The sequence below is a fragment of the Paroedura picta genome, chromosome 16 (assembly GCF_049243985.1).
Source record: "Paroedura picta isolate Pp20150507F chromosome 16, Ppicta_v3.0, whole genome shotgun sequence".
Lineage (NCBI taxonomy): Eukaryota > Metazoa > Chordata > Lepidosauria > Squamata > Gekkonidae > Paroedura > Paroedura picta.
In genome coordinates, this window is record NC_135384.1 from 16,653,254 (window position 1) to 16,674,358 (window position 21,105).

The 21,105-nt window shown below is 50.2% G+C and overlaps 2 protein-coding genes across 4 annotated transcripts in view; both read right to left on the reverse strand.

The window, feature by feature from the left end:
* Positions 1–1,389: 1,389 nt before the first annotated feature.
* Positions 1,390–21,105, reverse strand: part of ASPDH (aspartate dehydrogenase domain containing) — a 31,435-nt gene continuing 11,719 nt past the window's right edge. For 2 of the 3 annotated variants that reach the window (XM_077313906.1, XM_077313907.1), the window contains exons 3-8: positions 10,724–10,868; positions 9,464–9,548; positions 7,557–7,706; positions 4,552–4,778; positions 4,308–4,447; positions 1,390–3,254 (exon numbers count right to left, since the gene is read on the reverse strand). In XM_077313906.1, coding sequence (XP_077170021.1) covers positions 3,217–3,254; positions 4,308–4,447; positions 4,552–4,778; positions 7,557–7,706; positions 9,464–9,548; positions 10,724–10,868 — 785 coding nt within the window. In that variant the 3' untranslated portion in view covers positions 1,390–3,216. The remainder of the gene's footprint in view (positions 3,255–4,307; positions 4,448–4,551; positions 4,779–7,556; positions 7,707–9,463; positions 9,549–10,723; positions 10,869–21,105) is intronic. The other variant, XR_013226970.1, reaches the window with a different exon arrangement.
* Positions 12,762–18,661, reverse strand: LOC143825680 (uncharacterized). Its single transcript, XM_077313905.1, has 2 exons — positions 15,994–18,661; positions 12,762–12,880 (listed from the first exon to the last, which is right to left on the reverse strand). Exon 1 carries the CDS (start codon positions 17,793–17,795, stop codon positions 16,035–16,037), a length of 1,761 nt encoding a protein of 586 aa, XP_077170020.1. The 5' UTR covers positions 17,796–18,661; the 3' UTR covers positions 12,762–12,880; positions 15,994–16,034.

A 21,105-nucleotide genomic window follows, 5' to 3' on the forward strand; every position in this document is an offset into this window, starting at 1 on the left:
CTGTCCCACCCTCCAGCCCCCCCTCATCCCCCCCCCCGCTGATGGTCACTGGGGCAGTGGAGAGAAAAGGCAAGGTAAACAGCACTGCTTGATGCAGTAATGTTATTGTTCAATGGAGACTCAGATATTACATTGATGAGTCAAGTAACACTCTAGACTTCCCCGCCCTTGTTTATGGTTTTTACCATAGAGATTGGGGAAATTCCTAGACTGTCACCTAGGAAGGGTGTTACCATGCTAAGTGATACCTGCCAGTTGCCTGTGAATTGTTGTAGTCATTAGGAGCATGGACTTCTGATCTGGCAAGCTGGGTTTGATTCCCCACTCCCCCACATGCAGCTAGCTGGGTGATCTTGGACTCATCACAGTACTGATAAAGCTGTTCTGACTCAGCAGTAGTCTCATGGGTCTCGCAGCCTCACCTCCCCACAGGGTGTCTGTTATGGAGAGGGGAAAGGGAAGCTGATTGCAAGCTGTTTTGAGACTCCTGGTACAGAAAAGTGGCATATAAAACCCAACTCTTCTTTGCCTTCTTAAAGCAGGATACAATGAGAGAGTGGGAACAGCAAGGGCCCAGCTCTTAGCCTGACACTCTGCCCACTATATCACACTGGTGAGGAGGTTAAAACCATCAAAAAGCTTTGGAAAGCACATCTTTATTACTGCATCTCCATGCAAGTGGATGCCACCTCTGTTAAATTTCTGCCTGCCTAGCAGTTGTTAATGTCAGATCTACTGGCAGGCAAAACAGGGTGGGATGGGGGAGCTTAAGGCACTGATCCAGGAAGCTGGAAAATGGAAGATGTGGGGGGGGGGCAACATCCTTCACTCTTTGACAACCTCATTATGAACTCAACACTTCTTTAGCGACAGCAATCTGGTAAGAGCTGCACAATATCCCCCCCCTCCCAGTCTCCCCACCTCTTTGTAGTAGGCTCCCTGCTGGAATTGCTCCCTGTACTCTGCAGTGTTTGAAAAAAGAGACATCTGTTATGCTTTGTGGGGCTGTGATTTGTTTTAATTTATCAAGCATGGCTGTATTGACATGTCATTGGCAACCTACGCACATATTACATACAGAGAACCTCTGTGTCTTACAGAAACCCCACCGCAGATGCTGAACTGCGTAGCGCAAGATGCAGGCTGTACCCCTCGGATGAGGACTTACTTCCGAGTAGGCCTGCTGTTTAGGTTTGTTCCTACCACACATTCACTGCAAGAAGCAACGCCCACACAAATCGAACTTTAGGGTGTGTGTCCCCCCCCTCCCAAGTCAACCAAACAATCACAACACTTTGTGACACTTCTCACCTGCCTCTCACTTGCTTGAGATTAAAAATAAAACCAGGGCTGTGGTGTTCAATCAGTTAAATTAATCAATTAAAAGCCTTTTGATCAACTCACGACGCCTTTAATCGGATGACAGCCCTGATCAAAATACGTCAAGGCATGAAATACAAATGCAATTTAAAGTATAATGAGCTTTAAAAAAGGAGAGGGGGTAGAGAGAGAGAAAAAAGAAAAGGAGCAGAGAGAGTCATTCACACTGGACTTCTGAGGCTTTTTTATTTAGCATAAATGTCCAAGGAGGCATGCTGGATTTGCACCCTGGTCTCTCTCAAATGATAATGAAAGATCCTGTCAACTCCTCATTCCCTAGAGCAGGGGACCCAATTATGGGCACCACCACAAAATGGCTGCCGGGGATGTGCAGCCAATGACAAAATGGCTGCCTGGGTGAGAGGAGCTGTGGCGAAGTGGTCAAGCATTTGCTTGGCATGCTGAAGGTCCCAGATTAATCTCTGGTTACAGGCTGTAAAAGGGGGAGTTGAGCCCCAGTGGCGGGTGCCAAATAAGGGATTGCTGGTCTATAGCAGTGGGTCTTAATCTGGTCTACAGAGGGTTGCCAACCTTCAGATAGGGCCTGGAGACCTCCCAGAATTATAACTGATCTTTAGACTACATAAATCAATCTCCCTGGATTTAATGGCTGCTTTGGAAGGTGACCTCTATAATATTATACCATGATGAAATCCCTCTCTTCCTGAAATGCTTCCATCCACAAGCTCTCCCCTCCCCCAAATCTCAATCTGGAATGGGCACTCCCAATGCCACTAGTGGGACACAGAGGGGGTCTAGGTGGGAGGCAGGATTTTGAGAACAATTACTGCCAGCTCTGGAGACTTTGGAGGCGGAGCCTGGAGTGGGTGGGATTTGGGGAGGGGAGGGACCTCAGTGTTTAATTTTTTTTTTTTTTTACAAAATTCTACCCATATTTGGGTAGGTTGATCAGTGCCCTCCCAAAGTAGCCAATGATGGACTTGGAGGGGGTAGGAATGGGAGGGGCCCCTGCCATTTAAACCTTTGCTCCTCCCACTTCCAGGGGTGTGGCTGGGAGGCATGGCCAGCTGAAATAACTTCCTGGGACCTTGAAGCCTGAAAAGTATTTTAGTGGTACCGCCATGGTCAAAAGGATGAAAAGGGCTAGACTAGAGTGAAGATGCATAAGAGCAGGGGGAGTCAAACTGTGGCCCTCCAGATGTCCATGAACTACAATTCCCATGAGCCCCTGGAGGGCCACAGTTTGACTACCCCTGCATAAGAGCATGTGTTGTGGCGGAGGTTGCCCCAAAGGCTCCTTGGATTATTGGAGCATTTGGGGCAAAATGTTCTGAACCCCCTGGGAGGTTGAGCACATCTGTACGAGGAGAAGGAATCTTGTCTAATGGTTTTCTTTCCAAGGGCAAGCTCTGTGGGTCTTGCTCCTAAGGCTTCCAAATCTGCAGTTTATCTCCAGACTACAGGTCACTTCCCTGGGAAGAAACAGGCAGCTTTAGAGAGCAGACTTAACACACAGCATCACATCTCTGCTGAGCTCCCTCCCCAGCATCTTCCCTTTAACTCCAGACATTTCTAAAGCTGGAGTTGGCAGCCCTTATGTGCTCCCTTCATTGCAGCGTAAAAGGATATTTATATAGTTTGTGTGTGAGGGAAGAGATTAGTTGGCTGTGATAGGGGAAGAAAAAACCCTATCTTTTAAGGATACAGACGAGAGGGGTGCCTCTCTGTTCTTCTAGGATGAATGGCTGAAGGCAGATAGCAAGGAATGGGAGGGAAGAGGCACCTCCTTCCCTCTTTCCCCCTCAACAACACGTAACGGCTTCTCCAGCACCGACAGGTATCTTCTATGTGTCTTCTTGAGAAGGATACGCCTTCTCAGCAGAGATAAACTCGACCTCCGTGCCCGTGACATACTGTTCAAAGGACAGCAGAAGAGACAGTCAAAGTCTAGATAGCTTTTCCATTTCCATCTGCCCTCGGGTTGTCAACCTCAAGGTAGCACCTAGAATCATAGAGTTGGAAGGGGCCATGCAGGCCATCTACTCCAACCTCCTGCTCAAGGACCAGCCTAATAAGTATCTGTCCAGCCACTGCTTGAAGACTGCTGGTGAGATCTGAAGGTCTCTTGCTCTAACAATTGAGCTCTAGATCAGCGGTCCCCAACCTTCATCTGGTCGGGGACCGCCTCCGGGGGTGGGGGAGAGCCAGCGGCCCGGCTGCCGCAGTTGCTCAAAAACGTGCACGCGCGGAACTGCCGCACATGCGCATTTTGGCCACCAGGGGCGCAAACGTGCATGCGCGGCAGTTCCGCGCGTGCACGTTAGCGTCGCTGGCGCGCCGCCTGCCGCACCAGCTGCCGCGCCGGCCTCTTTCCCTACCTCTCGCTGCAGGGGGGGGGGAGGCAGGCGCGGCTGCTGGTGGCCCGGTACGATGGCCTTTGCGGCCCGGTACCAGGCAGCAGACCGGGGGTAGGGGACCCCTGCTCTAGATGACCAAGATTGGTTCCCCTGGAGAAAATAGCTGCTTTGGCATGTGGACTCTGTAGCATCACACTTTATCCTCCAAATCTCTAGGCATTCTCTAACCCAGGGCTGGCAAATCAAATCATGAGAAAAAGGATATATAGACAGGTCAAAATGACAAAACCTGGAAGTGACATCATGATTATGCAAAGATTTTGCAGATCTTAGCCAGTTCCTGGAGTGGTGGTGGCATTATCAGGTTTTAACCAGTGGTGACATTAAGGACATCTCTCCTCCCCTCAGTTTTCTGTTTGAGCAACGGTTGGGAACAGGAGTGCTTTGCTGAGGGGATTCCTGCTGAAAGCAGCAAACGGATTGAGAGAGAAAATCGGGCTAGTGATTTTTAAGAAGCCATGGGATTGAGAACTGGCGAGGGGCAGGTTCAGGATTAGAGCTGTTCAGGATTAGACCCTCAGGAAGGAGATTCAGGGGCTTCTTACTCACCCAGCAGGCTGCTCCAGAAAGCGGCAAAGGTGGCTGTCCCTGTGACGGCCCCGCAGGCAGCTGGGTTCTTGCGCCTTGTGTGGACAGAGAAGCCACCCGGCCCAGTTGCCTCCACCTCCACCACATGGTAGTCAGGGAGGCTGCAAAACAGAACGGCAATGAGTCTGACTGAAGAAAGAAGGGGGCTTGATCAGCGGCTTGTGCCGGCATCCCCGCATGCCAGAAGGGAAGGTCCGGGACTCACTCAGGGTCAGCTACCAGGTGCCCCTGCACACCGTCAAAGCCCAGACTAGGGGCAGCCAGACAGGCGGCGGCCATGGTGTTGACATTGTTTGGGGCCAGGGGACACAGTCCTCGTACAGGCCCATTGTACAGCACAGTGCGCTCCTGCCGGGCATGCTGTGCCAGCTCCCCGAGGTGCCCGCCCAAGCGGAAGCTGTTTGGGTGCTTCACCATGGTGACTGTCAGTGCCTAGAATAGGGAGAAACGAGAATTAGAGACATCGCAGTCGGGCTCCTGGCCATTTAGATGGGGAGTGGCCAGTGCTTCATTGCACAAGTTCCTTTATTAAGTAGCTAGTAAACTGATACTACTTTATAAGGAATGACAACAATTCTAAGAATACTTGCAACCCTAAATGTTAACAGACAAGACAGTTTAGGTATATGAAATTGATTCTGGACAAAAATATTGAAAATTAGAATAATAGAATCCTAGAGCTGGAAGTGTCCATAAAGGACATCTAGTCTAACCCCCACCCCCGCTGTCCATAAAGGACATCTAGTCTAACCCCCCCACTCAATAAAGGAGCAACTAAAAGCATCCAGGATCAGTATCTGTCCAGTTGCTGCTTAAAGACCACCAGTGAGGGGGAACTCACCACCTCCTTAGGCAGCTGATTTCACTACTCTGACTGTGAAATCTCTTCCCCCCCCCCAATATCTAACTGAACCTAAACAGTTCCGCAGGGCCTGCAAAAGGGAGCTCCTCCACCAGGCATTTGGTTGAGGTTGACCCGGACCCTCGCTTCCAATTGGCCCTCAGCCCCCCCCCCCCCACTCCTATTATAACCACCACTAGTCTGCCTGGCGCACTGGGTCCCGGTGGGAGTTGAGCTGAGGCTCCTTTGCAGTTCATGTTATTACTGTTATCATGTTGGGGTTATTGTTGTTGTACTGTTGCTGTTGTCACATGTGTTCCTCATGTGATATGTATCTGTTTCCTGTTCCCTGTAAACCGCCCCGAGCCTTCGGTATATAAATATAAATAAATAAATATTAAAGATTGTTCTACATATAGTTTAATGCCATTACTGTAGATCCTCTCCTCTGCTGCCAACAGGAACCTTTCCCTGCCCTCCTCCCAGTGACAACCTTTCAGATACCTAAAGAGAGCTATCATGTCCCCTCTCAGCCTCCTCCAGGCTGAACATTCCCAAGGCTCTCAGCCTTTCCCTGTAGGACTTAATGTTATAAAGAGAATAGTAAAAAAATAAGTTTCTTATTAAGCTTTAAACAAAATAGCTATATGATGCATGATAAAAGGTAAAGTTTATCTCAGAATTTAAAGACTGCTGTTAAACATTTCCCATTTCCCATTTTAGTTTTATGGCTGTAGAGGGAAGATGTAATGATTAAAGTCAAATGCAAGGTTCATCTATTATTTTGTATTCTATTTTCTGAAAATAAAATTTATATGTATATGTGTGTGTGTATATATAAAATATATAATATATATATATATATATAATATATAAAATAATACAAGCAGCCCATCCCAGGACAGCCCCTGCAGAATGAGTCTGATTCGAATGTGTGAAATTGGCCCCACTGAAATAATGGATTGCAATGCAGAGGGCCAGTGTGACTGTAGGTAAGAACTGGAGCTGTCTTCTACTGAACTGGTCCATCGGTCCCTGAAAGACAGGATTGTATACTCCAGACTCTCCAGCATCTCAGAGAGAATTCTCTCACTTCACTGGATCCTTTAACTGGAGATGCTAGGGATTGAACCTGGGACCTTCTACATGCTAAGCAGAGGCTCTACTACTGAGCCACAGCCCCTCCTGCTGGCAAATGGGAACACACAATTTTGTTGTTGCAGAGGGGGTAGCAAACACACCAGAAGACAGACTCAAGATACAGGATGATCTTGACAGGCAGGAAAACTGGGCTAAAATGAATTTCAGTACTGAAAAATGTAAAGTTCTGCATTTAGGTAGGAAAAATCTAATGCATCACTATAGGATGGGTGAGACTTGTTTTGGTAGTAGAATATTTGAAAAGGATCTGGGGGTCTTCGTAGACCATACACTGAACATGAGTCAGCAGTGTGACTTGGTGACACCAATGGGATTTTGGCCTGTATCAAAAGAAGAATAGTGTTCAGATCATGCGAGGTGATGGTACCGCTTTAGTCTGCTGTGGTTACACCCCACTTAGAGAACTGTGTTCAGTTTTGGGCACCACAACAGAAGAAAGATGTAGAGAAACTGGAGCGTGTCCAGAGGAGGGCTATAAAGATGGAGAGGGGTTTGGAGAACAAGTCCTATGAGGAAAGGCTGAGGGAGCTTGGTCTGTTTAGCCTGGAGAGAAGACAACTAAAAGGTGATATAACCATCTTCAAATACTTGAAGGGTTGTCATACAGAAGATGGAGCAGCGTTGTTTTCTGTTCCCCCAGAAGGTCAGACCAGAACCAATGGGCTGAAATTGAAAAGAATTTTAAGCTAAACATCCAGAAAAAGTTCCTGACAGTTAGAGCAGTACTTCAGTGGAGCAAGCTTCCTCAGGAGGTGATGAATTCTCCATCTTTGGAAGTTTTTAAACAGAGGCTAGATAGTCATCTGAGAGAAATGCTGATTTTATTAACTTAGGGAGGTTGTGAGTGGGTGGGCAGGAAGGGATGTGCCTGTGTCTGTCTCTTGTGGTCCTTCCTTGCATACCCAGGGAACTGCTGATCTCCACTGTGGGATGGTAGGTGAATCTCCTCCAGGCCAGGCTGGATTCTGGAGATTTTTGGTGGGGGGAGGATCATGTGGGCATGCAACTGGGGTCACTGTGGGTGGGCAGGTAGTTGTGAGTGTCCTGCATTGTGCAGGGGGTTGGACAGGGGGTTGTGCAGGGGATTGGACTGGAGGCCCCTTCCAACTGATTCTACGATTCTCCCTCATCCCCCCCCCCCATGAGCAGGCTCAATCATTGCCACCTTTCCCGCCATCTCTTCCACCACCCCTCTCCGGGGATCTAACCTGAAGCATCCCTCTTTCGTCCATCCTCTGGATGTCTTGCCCGCCCCACAGGGCTCCGCTGGGGATATAGAGGGTGTGCCCAGACTGCTGTGCAACTTTGCGCAGTTTCAGCTCTGTCTCTGCATCGGCCAAGGCTGTCGGAGACCCCACCTAAGGGGCAAATAAAGGTGGTCAGCGGTTGATGGTGGAGCCCTGAGGAAACAGCCAAAGAGGGAAACAAGAGCCCAAATTGAAAAGCCAAGTTAGGAACCTAAAGGTTGAACTGCCAAGAAAGAGAGAGAGAGAGAGAGAGAGAGAGAGAGAGAGAGAGAGTTTAAAATCCAAATACGTATTATAATTAAATGTACATAATAAAAGTTAAATAATAAAAGTTTAAAATCTCCATTGTATATACTAAGTAGTACAGCAAGTACAAAATCCACATTAAGGAACAAAAGCCAGACCCCTACAGGGTCTTCTCAGTGGTCAAATAAGTTTAAATGCACTTGTACAGTATAGAACTATATAATATTAGGCCTTGCGAGGTTTAAACAATCTCGTAACTGAAGCTCCAGCTGATATGTGTTGAATATAAGACTGTCTAATATGGAACCCTCATTGTGAAATATTGCTCAAAAGCCACCCCTCTCTTCAGTGTTGCCCGACTCTCCTTCAAAGGGCATTCTTTTGTGCTGAGCAGAAGAATGTGGATCCTGTACTTGCTGTACACAGTATACACCAGGGGTAGTCAAACTGCGGCCCTCCAGATGTCCATGGACTACAATTCCCAGGAGCCCCTGCCAGCAAATGCTGGCAGGGGCTCTTGGGAATTGTAGTCCATGGACATCTGGAGGGCCGCAGTTTGACTACCCCTGGTATACACCAATGAGATTTCATCAGTGTTTTAAACTTTTATTACATGCACATAATTATAATAAATATTTGATTTTATCCTTTTTTTTTTGCAGCGTAGCCCTTAGGTTCCTAACTTGTGCCAAATAATGACAAGAGATATACAGCGAAAAGCCGTGGAGAAGTGAGGAGAAAGGGTTCAGCGGGGAGAATGCGGAGGCACCAGGAGGACAAAGAAGCAAGCAAGCGAGAACACGGGAGTCAGGCCCTTGGCCTCTCCATGGCGGTCTTGACTGCTCAGGTTGCCGGCACCTTTAGCTGGAAATGCTGAGGACTGAGCCTGGGGCCCTCTGCCACTGAGCCACAAGTCCTTGCCAGGTGGCTGAACATGAAACTGCCTCATACTGTAGAAACGGGCAAAAGTCCAGGAGCACATTAAAGGCTAACAAAATTTGTGGCAGTGTGGAGGTGTCTGAGGAAGTGTGTGTGCCCATGAAAGCTCACACCTAGATTAAAACTTTGCTGGTCTCAACGGTGCCGTTGGACTCAGATTTTGTTCCGGTAAAGAGTCTTTCACGGCATCTAGTACCTGATCCTTGCAGCTGAAGATGCCGGGGATCGAACCCGGAACTTGCTGATGCTCTGCCACCGAGCCCTGGCCTCTTCTCCAGAGTCCAATCCGCCTCCCCCATCTGATGATGCAGAAGGCTGATTGGCTGGTGTAATCACAAAACCATCACCCCCTGCCCAGAGCAACATCGTCGCACAGGGCACCTTTACACACACTAAATCAGGGGTAGTCAAACTGCGGCCCTCCAGATGTCCATGGACCACAATTCCCAGAAGCCCCTGCCAGCGAATGCAGGCAGGGGCTTCTGGGAATTGTAGTCCATGGACATCTGGAGGGCCGCAGTTTGACTACCCCTGCACTAAATAATGCATGTTCAATCCTCTTTCAATGCACTTTCAAGAGAGGAGGTGGGAATATACAGAACCTGATCAAGGGCAACCCCCAACCCCATGAGGTACATTTGCTTTCCAATCAGTGGGTAGGGAGATGCAGTTGGAACCCTCACCATGAAATCTGCAGCTTTGAGGAAGGACTCCCCATGAGTTTGGGCAATGCAGGGATGAGCCACTTCGACAATGATGTCAGCACAGCTTTGGAAAGAGGAAAGGCGGGGAAAGACTGGATTAGAATGATGGACACATGCCGGCATTCCTTCTACTTAAACAGCCTCCCAAAATCTGCATAAATTGAGGGAGGGAGAATCATAGATATATGAGCTGGTCCTGAATCGGTTTCCCAGCTGCCCAGGTCCAGCAGAAAATTCTCCAGCCCCAGCCTCAAACTCACAGCCTTGAGAAATAGAACAGCAGGAGGAAAAAATGGCTGCCATTGTGAGGCTCTAGGAATATCCCCAGTACCAGAACCAATGGTGTGAAATGAATGCAAAAGGATTATCGGCTAAACATCTGGAAGAAGTTCCTGACAGTTAGAGTGGCTCCTCAGTGGAACAAGCTTCCTCGGGAGGTGGTGGAGACTAATCATCTGACAGAAGTGCTGATTTTATGAACTTAGGCAGATGGTGAGTGGGTGGGCAGGAAGGGGTGTGTCTCTTGGGGCCTTTCTTTGCATACCCAGGGAATTGCTGGTTGCCACTGGGGAGTGGGCAGGTGAATTCCCACCAGGCCAGGCTGGATTCTGGAGACTTTGATGGAGGGATCACTTGGGCATGAAATGGGGGTCACTGTGGGTGGGCAGGTAGTTGTGAGTTCCTGCACTGTGCAGGGGGTTGGACTAGATGACCCTGGAGAACCCTTCCAACTCCACAATTGTACCTATGGTCTTTAACCATAGAGATTAATGGAAATTCCTAAAGTGTCTCCCAGCAATGAGACTCTGCCCTCACTCTCCAAGCACTGCCCCCCAAATATCCCAGCATTTCCCTAGGCAGGGTTGAGAGCCCTGGCCCTGAAATACGCACACGGGGAACATAGTGGGTTGGATCCCATGGAAGTTAAATAGGTATCTCTTATGATGCAATTTCCAAATCAAACGGTATGAAATCATGCAAATTGCCTGTTTCACATTCCATCGCTTAACAAATTGTTCTTTTGTTAAGAATTGCCACAGTCATCCCACTACTGCTTGGGCAAGAGGAACTGCACAAAGTGTGTTTTCCTTCCTGCTCACACATCACTGGATCCAACTCATTGTTTATTTGCAGGAATTGCCGGTATCCATTGGGACATGCATGCCTGTGGCTCCCTGGCATGTCCTTCCACCCGTCCTGGCCATGTCAAAAGAGGCCTGGCTAAGTCTGCCAGATCACCGTTCCAAGAATTTGGTCAGCTTTCCCAGCTGCAGCTCGGCTGGCACCGTCCCCTTCAGTTTGTTGGCATCCCGGTTCCAAACAAAGGCCAGCTCCAAGCCATGTTGAGGACCGTCCTCCTGGAGTCGCCGCACAAGATATTGACCTGGGTACAGAAATGCAACACAGATGCTGGACCCTTCTCTTTTCTCACAGTCCTACAAAGACATGAACAGGATCGAAGAAATCCTGGCACATTGACCTGAAGGATCACAGAATCACAGAATCATAGAGTTGGAAGGGGCCATACAGGCCATCTAGTCCAAACCCCTGCTCAATGCAGGATTAGCCCTAAGCATCCTAAACATCCAAGAATAGTGTGTATCCAACCTTTGCTTGAAGACTGCCAGTGAGGGGGAGCTCACCACCTCCTTAGGCAGCCTATTCCACTGCTGAACTACTCTGACTGTGAAAAACTTTTTCCTGATATCTAGCCTATATTGTTGTACTTGTAGTTTAAACCCATTACTGCGTGTCCTCTCCTCTGCAGCCAACGGAAACAGCATCCTGCCCTCCTCCAAGTGACCACCTTTCAAATACTTAAAGAGGGCTATCATGTCCCCTCTCATAGGACTCCTACTGTGGCCACAGTTTCAGTAAAGGAGGAGAAGGAGAACTGTTTTTTATACCCTGCTTTTCACTACCCAAAGGAGTCTCAAAGTGGCAAACAAACACCTATCCCTTCCTCTCCCCACCACAGACATCCTGACAGGTAGGTGGGGCTGACAGAGCTTGAACAGAACTGTGACTGGCCCAAGGTCACCTAGCTGGCTGCATATGGAGGAGTGGGGAATCAAACCCAGTTCTTTAGATTCGAGTCTGCCATTTTAACAAGTACACTGGACTGGATTTTCAAATGGTTAGATGGGTAGGGAACTGGCTAGAAAACCACACACAAAGAATGGATGTCAGTGGTACTTCATCAATGTGGAGGGACACGAGCAGGGTCCAGTATTTTTGAGCATTTTTATCAGTGATCTGGATGAGAGGGTAGGGGGATTCCCCATTAAATTTGTGGATGACACCAAACTGGGAGGAGTAGCGAACTCCCCAGAAGACAGAGTTCAACGAGATCTGAACACACTGGAAAAGTGGGCAAATGAGAACAAGATGCAATTCAATAAGGAGAAGTGAAGAGTTCTATATCTGGGTCACAAAAATGGGAGATACAGTATGAACATGATCTTGGGGTACTTGTGGACTGTAAGCTAAATATGAGCAAACAGTGTGATGTGGTGGTAAAGAAGGCAAATGCGGTCTTGGGCTGTATCAACAGAGGCATCACATCAAAATCACAAGATTTTATAGTTGTGCTGTATATGGCACGGGTCAAATCCCACCTGGAATACTGTGGGGAGTTCTGGAGGCCTCACTTCAAAAAGGACGAAATTGAGGGTGTTCAGAGGAGAGTGTCAGACGCACAGGAAACTCACAACAAAACTTATTCAAAAGAAAATAGTTTTATTGATTAGCACTATACGCATTGGACTGAAAGTCAAATCTGACTCGAAGCCAGATTTGCCTCAGCTTATCAATACATTTCTCCCGCCCAAAACTTGACAGTTCCCAAGGAGGGGGGTTAGTGAGAAAAGACATATGTGAAACAACAACAGGATTCCAAACTCCCATCCTTGAGAGATTTGACAACAACCCTGTGTGCCCATAACAAGATAAGGTTAGAATAACATCACTATTCTATTTTATTGCTACAAACTACAAGGCCGGGGCTAGCAGGCGCCAGGTTCAATTAAGCAGTATAACTGACATGGAGGAACTCAGGCTAATTTATGACAGAGATTCTACAATCCTGACATCCCTCCGCATTAAAACTAACTTCACTCCTCCATCTAGCCGGCATCTACTGGGCGAGGACAATCCGGGAATGCCCGATGGAAAGCCCGGAGGAGGCGGGGTGCCTTCACATTCCTTGCCTCCACCCACTCTTTGTCCCCCGAGGGGAAATCTTTCCAATCGACCAGATATTGAAGGCGACCCTTATGCAAACGAGAGTCCAAAATTTGGTTGACTTCATAGTGGGTGTCTTTATCGATGAAAATTGGCACAGGCTGGTCTGGAGGAGGGTGCCACTCGTCAGGGACCGGAGCTCTCCGCAGCAGGCTGGAATGAAAAACCGGATGCACATTCCTATAAGTCTTTGGTAAAGCTAGCTCAACAGTCACAGTATTAATCAGTTTTATCACTTTAAATGGCCCCACGTATTTAGGGCCAAGTTTCTTTGACTTCTGTTGGCACCTCAGGTTCTTAGTAGACAAATAGGCCAGGTCTCCCACTTTCCAGTCAGGTGCAGGTACTCTTTTCTTATCCGCTTGAGCTTTATAGGCTTGTTTTGCCTCCTTGAGGCTAGCTACAATTTCTGGCCAACCTGTACTGATGGTGGCTGCCCATTTATTTAGGTCAGGAGCCTCAGTGGAGTGGAGCTCCCAGGTGGGGGCTGTTGCTAAATCAGTCCCATACACTACTTTGAAAGGTGATACCCCAGTTGAGGCGTGAACCCCATTGTTGTAGGCAAATTCAGCCATCGGTAATAAAGAGACCCAATTGTCCTGCTGGTGATTGATGAAACAACGTAAGTACTGTTCCAGGACTTGGTTTACCCTTTCGGTCTGGCCATTTGATTCAGGGTGATAGCCTGAAGTGAGGGCTTGCTCCACCCCCAAAAGTCTCAGGAGTTCCCTCCAAAACTTAGAAACGAACTGGGGGCCCCGATCCGTCAGGACACGTGTCGGGATCCCGTGCAGACGTACCACGTGTTCAATGAAAAGAGAAGCCAATTTTGGTGCTGAAGGCACCCCCGTGCAGGGAATGAAGTGAGCCTGTTTGGAAAAAGCATCCACTACCACCCATATAACGGTGTTCCCATGGCTGGGAGGGAGGTCCGTAATAAAGTCCATAGTGACATCTGTCCATGGACGAGAGGGGGTGGGCTGTGGTTGCAATAGCCCCTTTTTCTTGCCTCCAACCGGTTTTGAGGCAATACAAACAGGGCATCCCTGCACATATTTCTCCACATCTTTGCGCAGGGACGGCCACCAATATTGTCTCCTAACTAGGTGCAAAGTTTTTACAAAACCAAAGTGTCCAGCAGTTTTCGCGTCGTGGCAAAGTTTCAAAACTTTTCCCCTGGCCGCCACAGGAACAAAGAGTCTCTCGCCCTTAAAAAAGAGCCCCCCCTTCTCCGTCAGATCAGGGCGGAGGGAGCAAAACTCCGGATCTTGTGACATCCCCTTCTGGACCCAGCCCCCTGGGATGGGCGTATCAGTCTTTACGTGGCTGCGCGTCACAGCGGCCATCCCTAGTTGGGCGGGAGTGAAAACGGTGTCCACCAATGGGTCTCGTTTGCTGTTGTACTGGGGCAGGCGCGATAATGCATCTGCCAAAAAGTTCATTTTACCCGGCAGATGCTTTAGGGAGAAGTTGAAACGGGCGAAAAACTCTGCCCATCTCATTTGCTTGGCGGAAAGCGATCGGGGCTGCTTAAGTGCCTGAAGGTTTTTATGATCCGTCCAGACTACAAATGGGATCGCGGATCCTTCTAGCCAATGCCTCCAGGTGGAAAGGGCCAATTTTACTGCAGCCGCCTCTTTTTCCCAAATTGCCCAATTTCGCTCTGCCCCTGAGAATTTCTTTGACAGATAGGCCAGCGGGTGTAACTTTCCGTCCTCCCCCTCTTGGAGGATCACGGCCCCCATTGCTACGTCCGAGGAATCCACTTGTACAGTAAATTGCTTAGAAGGGTCAGCATGGGCCAGTACGGGTTCGGACGTAAACAATAACTTTAGTTTGTCGAATGCGTTTTGACAGGGGGGAGTCCACAGAAGGGGCGTCCCCGGGCGGCTCGCCGTTTTTCCCCCTTGTTTGGTCTTCAACAAGTCAGTGAGGGGCAGCGCCACTTTGGCAAAATTGGGGATGAAAGTCCTGTAAAAATTAGCGAACCCTAAGAAACTTTGCAGTTGCCTCCTGGTGCGGGGAGGTTCCCAAGCCAGCAAGTCACGCACCTTGCCAGGGTCCATCTCAATCCCCGCCTGGGAGACACGGAACCCCAGAAACTCCACCGCATCGCGGTGGAACTCACATTTAGACAGTTTAGCAAACAATTGGTGCTTTCGCAAGCGGTTGAGCACCTCGCGTACCAGATCAGCATGACTCTCAACATTCTCCGAATACACAAGAATATCATCAATGTAAACCAACACCCCTTGGTACAATAAATCATGCATAATTTCATTAATCATATTCATGAACACGCCCGGAGCGCCGGCGAGGCCGAACGGCATTACGGTGTACTCAAATTGCCCCAGGGGGGTGTTAAAAGCCGTTAGATATTCGTGCCCCTTCTTGATCCGAACTCGGTAATAGGCTTCCCTCAAATCCAATTTTGTAAAAATTCGTGCCTTCCCCAAGTGGCCCAACAAGTCTTTTATCAGGGGGAGCGGGTAGGCATTGCAGGTGGAGACCGCATTCAACCCACGGTAGTCAGTACACAAACGCAGCGAACCGTCCTTCTTTTTTACAAAAAGGACCGGGGCCGCCAATGAAGATGTGGCCGGTCTAATAAAACCCCTCGCCAAGTTCTTATCCAAAAATTCCCTAAGCTCCGCCATTTCCCGGGGGCTCATGGAATAAAGTTTGGCTTTGGGGAGTGGTTCCCCTTTCTTTAATTCAATGGCACAGTCAGTTTTACGGTGGGGGGGCAGTTGGTTGCACTCTACCTCCGCGAACACATCAGCAAAGTCTCGATACTCAGGAGGGAGCGCTGTCCCCCCCGATCCCAAAGCGGCCACAACCCCCGTCAGTGGGGAATCCCGCGGTCGAGCGTGCTGCTCGCAGGCGGGAGAGGTAAAGTCCACGGTCCCTTCTTTCCACTTCACTAGGGGGTCATGTTCCTTCAGCCAATCCAACCCTAACACACAAGGGAAGGCAGAATGAGGGGCTACCAAAGGCTGGATTTGCTCCCAATGTTTTTTTATGTCCAAGTCCATTGGGCGCGTTTTCGCCGTGGCCTCCCCTCCGGGAGCACATTTCCCATCCAATTGGGTGATGGGCAAGGGTTCCCTCAGCGGCACCTTTCCCACCCCCAAAGTCTCGGCCAGTGCTGGGCTCACCAGGGATTGGGTGCACCCTGAGTCCACGATACACCGGACTCCCACTGTTTTCCCCGACTTGGGGTTGGAGAGCTTGGCAGGTAGGAGTAGTAAGGGGGAATCACTCACCACGCGTTTGCCCCTGTTGGCGGCCTGCTGGCGGGGCGCCTTTACAGCAGACCGTCCTCGTTTCCCGACTGCTCCTCGGCTTGATCCTCGTCCTCCAGCCCGCTTCCCTCCTCCGAGTCGTCCACTGCTGGCACGGCAGTCACCGGCGCCAGGAGAGACTTGGCACTTTTCTTGGGAGTGGGTTTCTTGGCAGGCTGGGCTTTCGGTGGGGCGCTGCTCACGGCCCTCGGGGTCGCTGTTGCTTTTGAGGGGCAGTTTGCGAGAAAGTGCCCCGCTTGGCCACAACCCAAGCACAGCCCTTTTTCCATGCGCCGGGAGCGCTCAGACGGCTCCAACTTGGCTCGGGGCTTGGTTTTCGCCGGGGTGGAAGTTTTCGCCACGGTTTTGCCTGCCAGGACTTGCACCATCGAAGCTCGCTCCAATCGATTTTCCATCTCCCCAGCCAATTGGACCCAACCTTCGACTGTAAGCGGGTCTTCCAGGAGGAGGCATTTGTCTGCCAGAGTAGGATTGAGGCCCCCCACAAACGACAGCACACGTTGGGGCTCCGTCCAGTCCGGCACCGAGGAAGCCAGCTCTTTAAACTCCCTGGCGTACTCGACCACTGACAACTTCCCTTGCCGGTGAGCCCTGAGTTTCTTCTCCGCGGTCTCTCGCTCGAACGGTTCCACGTACATCTGGCGCAGGGCTCTCATGAAATGGTTGTAGTCACGAATGGCTTGGGGGTGATAGCGGTACAAGTCCACAAACCACTTGGCTGCTTTGCCTTCTAGGGCTTGGCCCACGAAGCGCACTTTCTCAGCATCATCCTGGAAAGTGAACCCCATTTCCATCATGTAGGCCTGGAGGTGCACCAGAAACGTAGGAAAATCGGAGGGGTCTCCGGAAAACTTAGCCTTGAATTTATAGGTGCTCCGCATCTCCACACCCCGGAGGTGGGCTGGTAGGCGCCCCGGGCCCCAATCCGCCGGTGCCGGGGCCGGTGCTGGGGGTCTTGCACCGCGGCCGATGCCTCGTCCTCTCCCCGCCGCTGCTCTTGCTCGTTCCGCCACCCGGGCTGCCTCCGCTGCTCGCGCTGCCGCTCGCGCCGCTTCGCGCGCCGCTGCTGCCGCCGCCGCCTCGGCTCCCGCAACGTCCACTGCCGCCGCCGCTGCTGCCGCCGCCGCTGCGTCCTCGCCTCCGTCCGCACCGTCTCCTCCGGCTCCGTCGCCGCCCGCGCCGCCTTCGTCCTCTCGCTCCTCGCCCTCGCCTTCTTGTTCGCGTTGCTCTCTCGCTCGAGCCTCTGCCTCCGCCTCGATTTCCAGCTGCGCCCTGGCCCTGGCCAACGCCTCAGCATCCGCTGCCGCTTGCGCGTCCGCCATGCCGTGCTCCCGCGGTGCAAGCCCACCACTCACTCGTCGCAGGCTGGTATCGTGCGCACCACCACCACGCACTTCCTTCAGCAGGCGTTGCGTTCGGCGCTTCTCCTCCGGATCCAACCGACCCGAAAGATCCTGCAGCCAGTTAGTCACCCTGTCCAGCTTGTACTGCAAGTCCTGTGTCTCACCCACAGGCTCCAGCGCGTAGCTAGGCAGTCCCAGGTGCTCCGGCCACCTCTCGTCCCCAGTAGGGCGGTCGTATTTTGACAATCGCCTGCGCTGGGTGACGTGTCGTTCCAAAAATTCCTCGGGCCCCGGGGTTGTCCCCGAGATTGCCCGCATCATGCCCGAGCTGTGCGGGCCGGCACTCGCGCCGTCGCCCTGGGAGAGGTCCCAATCCAGGCCCTCTCCCTGCTCAGAAAAAGTATGTCCCTCGCCCTGCATTTTGCAGGTGAAAGGAGTTGTGAGATTTGACTTGATGTCAGACGCACAGGAAACTCACAACAAAACTTATTCAAAAGAAAATAGTTTTATTGATTAGCACTATACGCATTGGACTGAAAGTCAAATCTGACTCGAAGCCAGATTTGCCTCAGCTTATCAATACATTTCTCCCGCCCAAAACTTGACAGTTCCCAAGGAGGGGGGTTAGTGAGAAAAGACATATGTGAAACAACAACAGGATTCCAAACTCCCATCCTTGAGAGATTTGACAACAACCCTGTGTGCCCATAACAAGATAAGGTTAGAATAACATCACTATTCTATTTTATTGCTACAAACTACAAGGCCGGGGCTAGCAGGCGCCAGGTTCAATTAAGCAGTATAACTGACATGGAGGAACTCAGGCTAATTTATGACAGAGATTCTACAATCCTGACAGAGAGCAATGAGGGTGATCTGGGGCCTGGGGACCAAGACCTAGGAGGAAAGGCAACATTCCCGAGCCTAGATGCTCCTGAAGAAGGTGACCCATGCCTCCATTATATCCAATGGAGAGTCCCATAGGATAGCGATCCCCAATCTGTGGGCCACGGACCACATGTGGTCCTTTGACTAATTGGAGGTGGGCCCCGAAGAATGCCTTCTCATGAGTTAAAATTTCCATGAAAGTAAAATGTTCCTTATGTTCATTGTTGTGGCGTGTCTGTATCTTATTTTGAAGGGATGTTTAAACATTACCATAGCGATCAGAGAGCGCTAGGGCAGTGGTTGAGAGTAGAGGAGTAAACTACCCCCCCCACCGGGCCTCAGTAAAAGGCGTTGAATGGTCCCCGGTGAGTGGTCCCCGGCGTTGAGTGGTCCCCGGTAATAAAAAAGTTGGGGACCACTGCCATAGGATATAATGGAGCTGATGGGGGCATCCTCTTCAAGAGCCCCTAGATATGAACCCCTTGGACCAAATTTTGAGATTTGGAGGGGAGTCATGGAAGAGCAGTTTGGAGTCTGTACCTCAACCCCCCCCCCCAGGCCCTGGGAAAGGCAGGAACACTGACATTCCCATTATAGCTTGGTTTAGTGGTTAAGAGTGCAGACCTCTAATCTGGCAAGCCAAGTTTGATTCCGCACTTATCCACAAGCAGCCAGCTGGGTGACCTTGGGCTCGCCACGGCACTGAGAAAACTGTTCTGACTGAGCAGGAATATCAGGGCTCTCTCAGCCTCACCTCCCTCACAGGGTGTCTGTTGTGGGGAGAGGAAAGGGAAGGCGATTGTAAGCCGCTTTGAGGCTTCTTCAGGGAGAGAAAAGCGGCATATAAGAACCAACTTTTCTTCTTGTTCTTCTAGTCTATGGCGCCATTTACTTCCATGGGTGCTGAAGCAGCCGAGTCCTTTGATAAATTAGTAAATTAATATTGTTCCTGATTTTGGTTGGGAGAAGAAGAGAACTTCCAAGAGGCACGCTTTGTTGAATTAAATATTCTTTTATTTCTAGCATCGCCTACACTTGTGTCTGCTCGGAAGTTCACCATTTTAACAAAAGTAATTCTTCTCCCTGGGAACAAGAGAGAGGGAGGCAGGAGTGAGGGCGGGATGCTGCAGATGACTTTAACGTAGCGATCCCCAACCTGTGGGCCGCGGACCACATGTGGTCCTTCGACTAATTGGAGGTGGGCCCTGAAGGACGCCTTCTCTCCCCCCCCCTTTACTTCATCCCCCCCAGCCCTTTACAATACACTTCATTGTTGTGGGTGTCTGTATCTTATTTTGAAGGGATGTTTAAACATTACCATAGCGATCAGAGAGCGTTAGGGCAGTGGCTGAGAGTAGAGGAGTAAACTACCCCCCCTACCGGGCCTCAGTAAAAGGCGTTGAGTGGTCCCCGGTGATAAAAAGGTTGGGGACCACTGCTTTAACGCATTTGAGCCTCCATGTCTTCCTTCTGCTGGTTGCCTGCTGGGTGCTCTCCATAAGCTAGTGCTTTTTAGGGTGGTAAATCCACTTTTTGGGATTCTCAGGGAAACACATTAAAATGGAGGATGTTTGCTGCCCAGACGCGGGATGTGGGCGACGTCATGTGGAGGGGCCAGAACATAGCATCTTCATTTATGGTGTGTGGAAATGCCCAAGGTCTTGGTAATCACCTTCAAGGCCATATGCGGGCTGGGCCCAGCGTACCTTAGAGACCGCCTCTCTTCCTGTACCACCCCCCCCCCCAAGAGCACTATGCTCTGCCACCTCCAACTGGCTGGTGATTCCTGGCCCCAAAGAAGCATGTCGGACCTCAACTAGGGCCAGAGCTTTCTCAGTCCTGGCCCCCATATGGTGGAACAAGCTCCCTGAAAGAGATCAGGACCCTACCTGAATTCCCAGAATTCCGCAGGGTCTGCAAAATAGACCCCCAGACATCCTCCCCACGGTCTGAACCCAATCTGACCTTCTATGGGATCTTGGTTAGAAAATTATTGTTGTCATGTGAAATGTTATAATGTTATAATACTTGTCTTCAGTTATGATTCCCATTGTTATGGTTGCTGTGTGATGAATTACACTGTATTAGCCTTACGTTTTATCTAAACTGCCCCGAGCCTCAGGGGAGGGTGCTATAGAAATGTAATAAACAAACAAACAAACAAATACCTAAGGAGGTGGTGAGCTCCCCCTCACTGAGTCTTCAAGCAGCAGCTGGACAGATACTTGGACACTTTAAGTTGATCCTGCATTGAGCAGAAGGTTGGACTAGATGGCCTGTATGGTCCCTTCCAGCTCTAGTAATCTATGAGTCTAGGGCAGAGTCTGCACTTACTTTGTTTATTCCATTGTCAATCCTGTTGAATTCAGATCGCTTTGAACTGGGGTCTTCCTCTCCCCCCCCCATTGAAACAGGAAACTGGTTAGGGTAGTTCAGAAGGGGGGGGAGGCAAGCCTCTTTCTTATCTTGAAGTGGGGGGGGGGGGGAGAAGAGCCAAGCAGAGAGCCTCTTTCTTTTCTTGGAGGGGGGAGGGAAAAGATTGAAAAAGGCAGAGAAGGGAGAAAAAATCCAGGACCAACAGAAGTTGAGAGAAATTAGGGGCTTCTCCTTTAAGGCAAGCTTGTCACATGACCAGGTGTGGGCTATGAGAGGTTCTTTACCACGGAGCTTGTTTTCCCAATCCAGAATTGAAAAATATTGAGCATTAAAAGCACTCTAAGAAGGCCCTGGCACCGGGCCACGGCTCCCTCTCCCCATCCCCCCCCAGTAAGAAACTTCCCAGGAGGCAAGCAGCAAGCTTCTTTTTGTGGGAGTGGGGGAGAGGGAAGCAGGGCCGTGCATG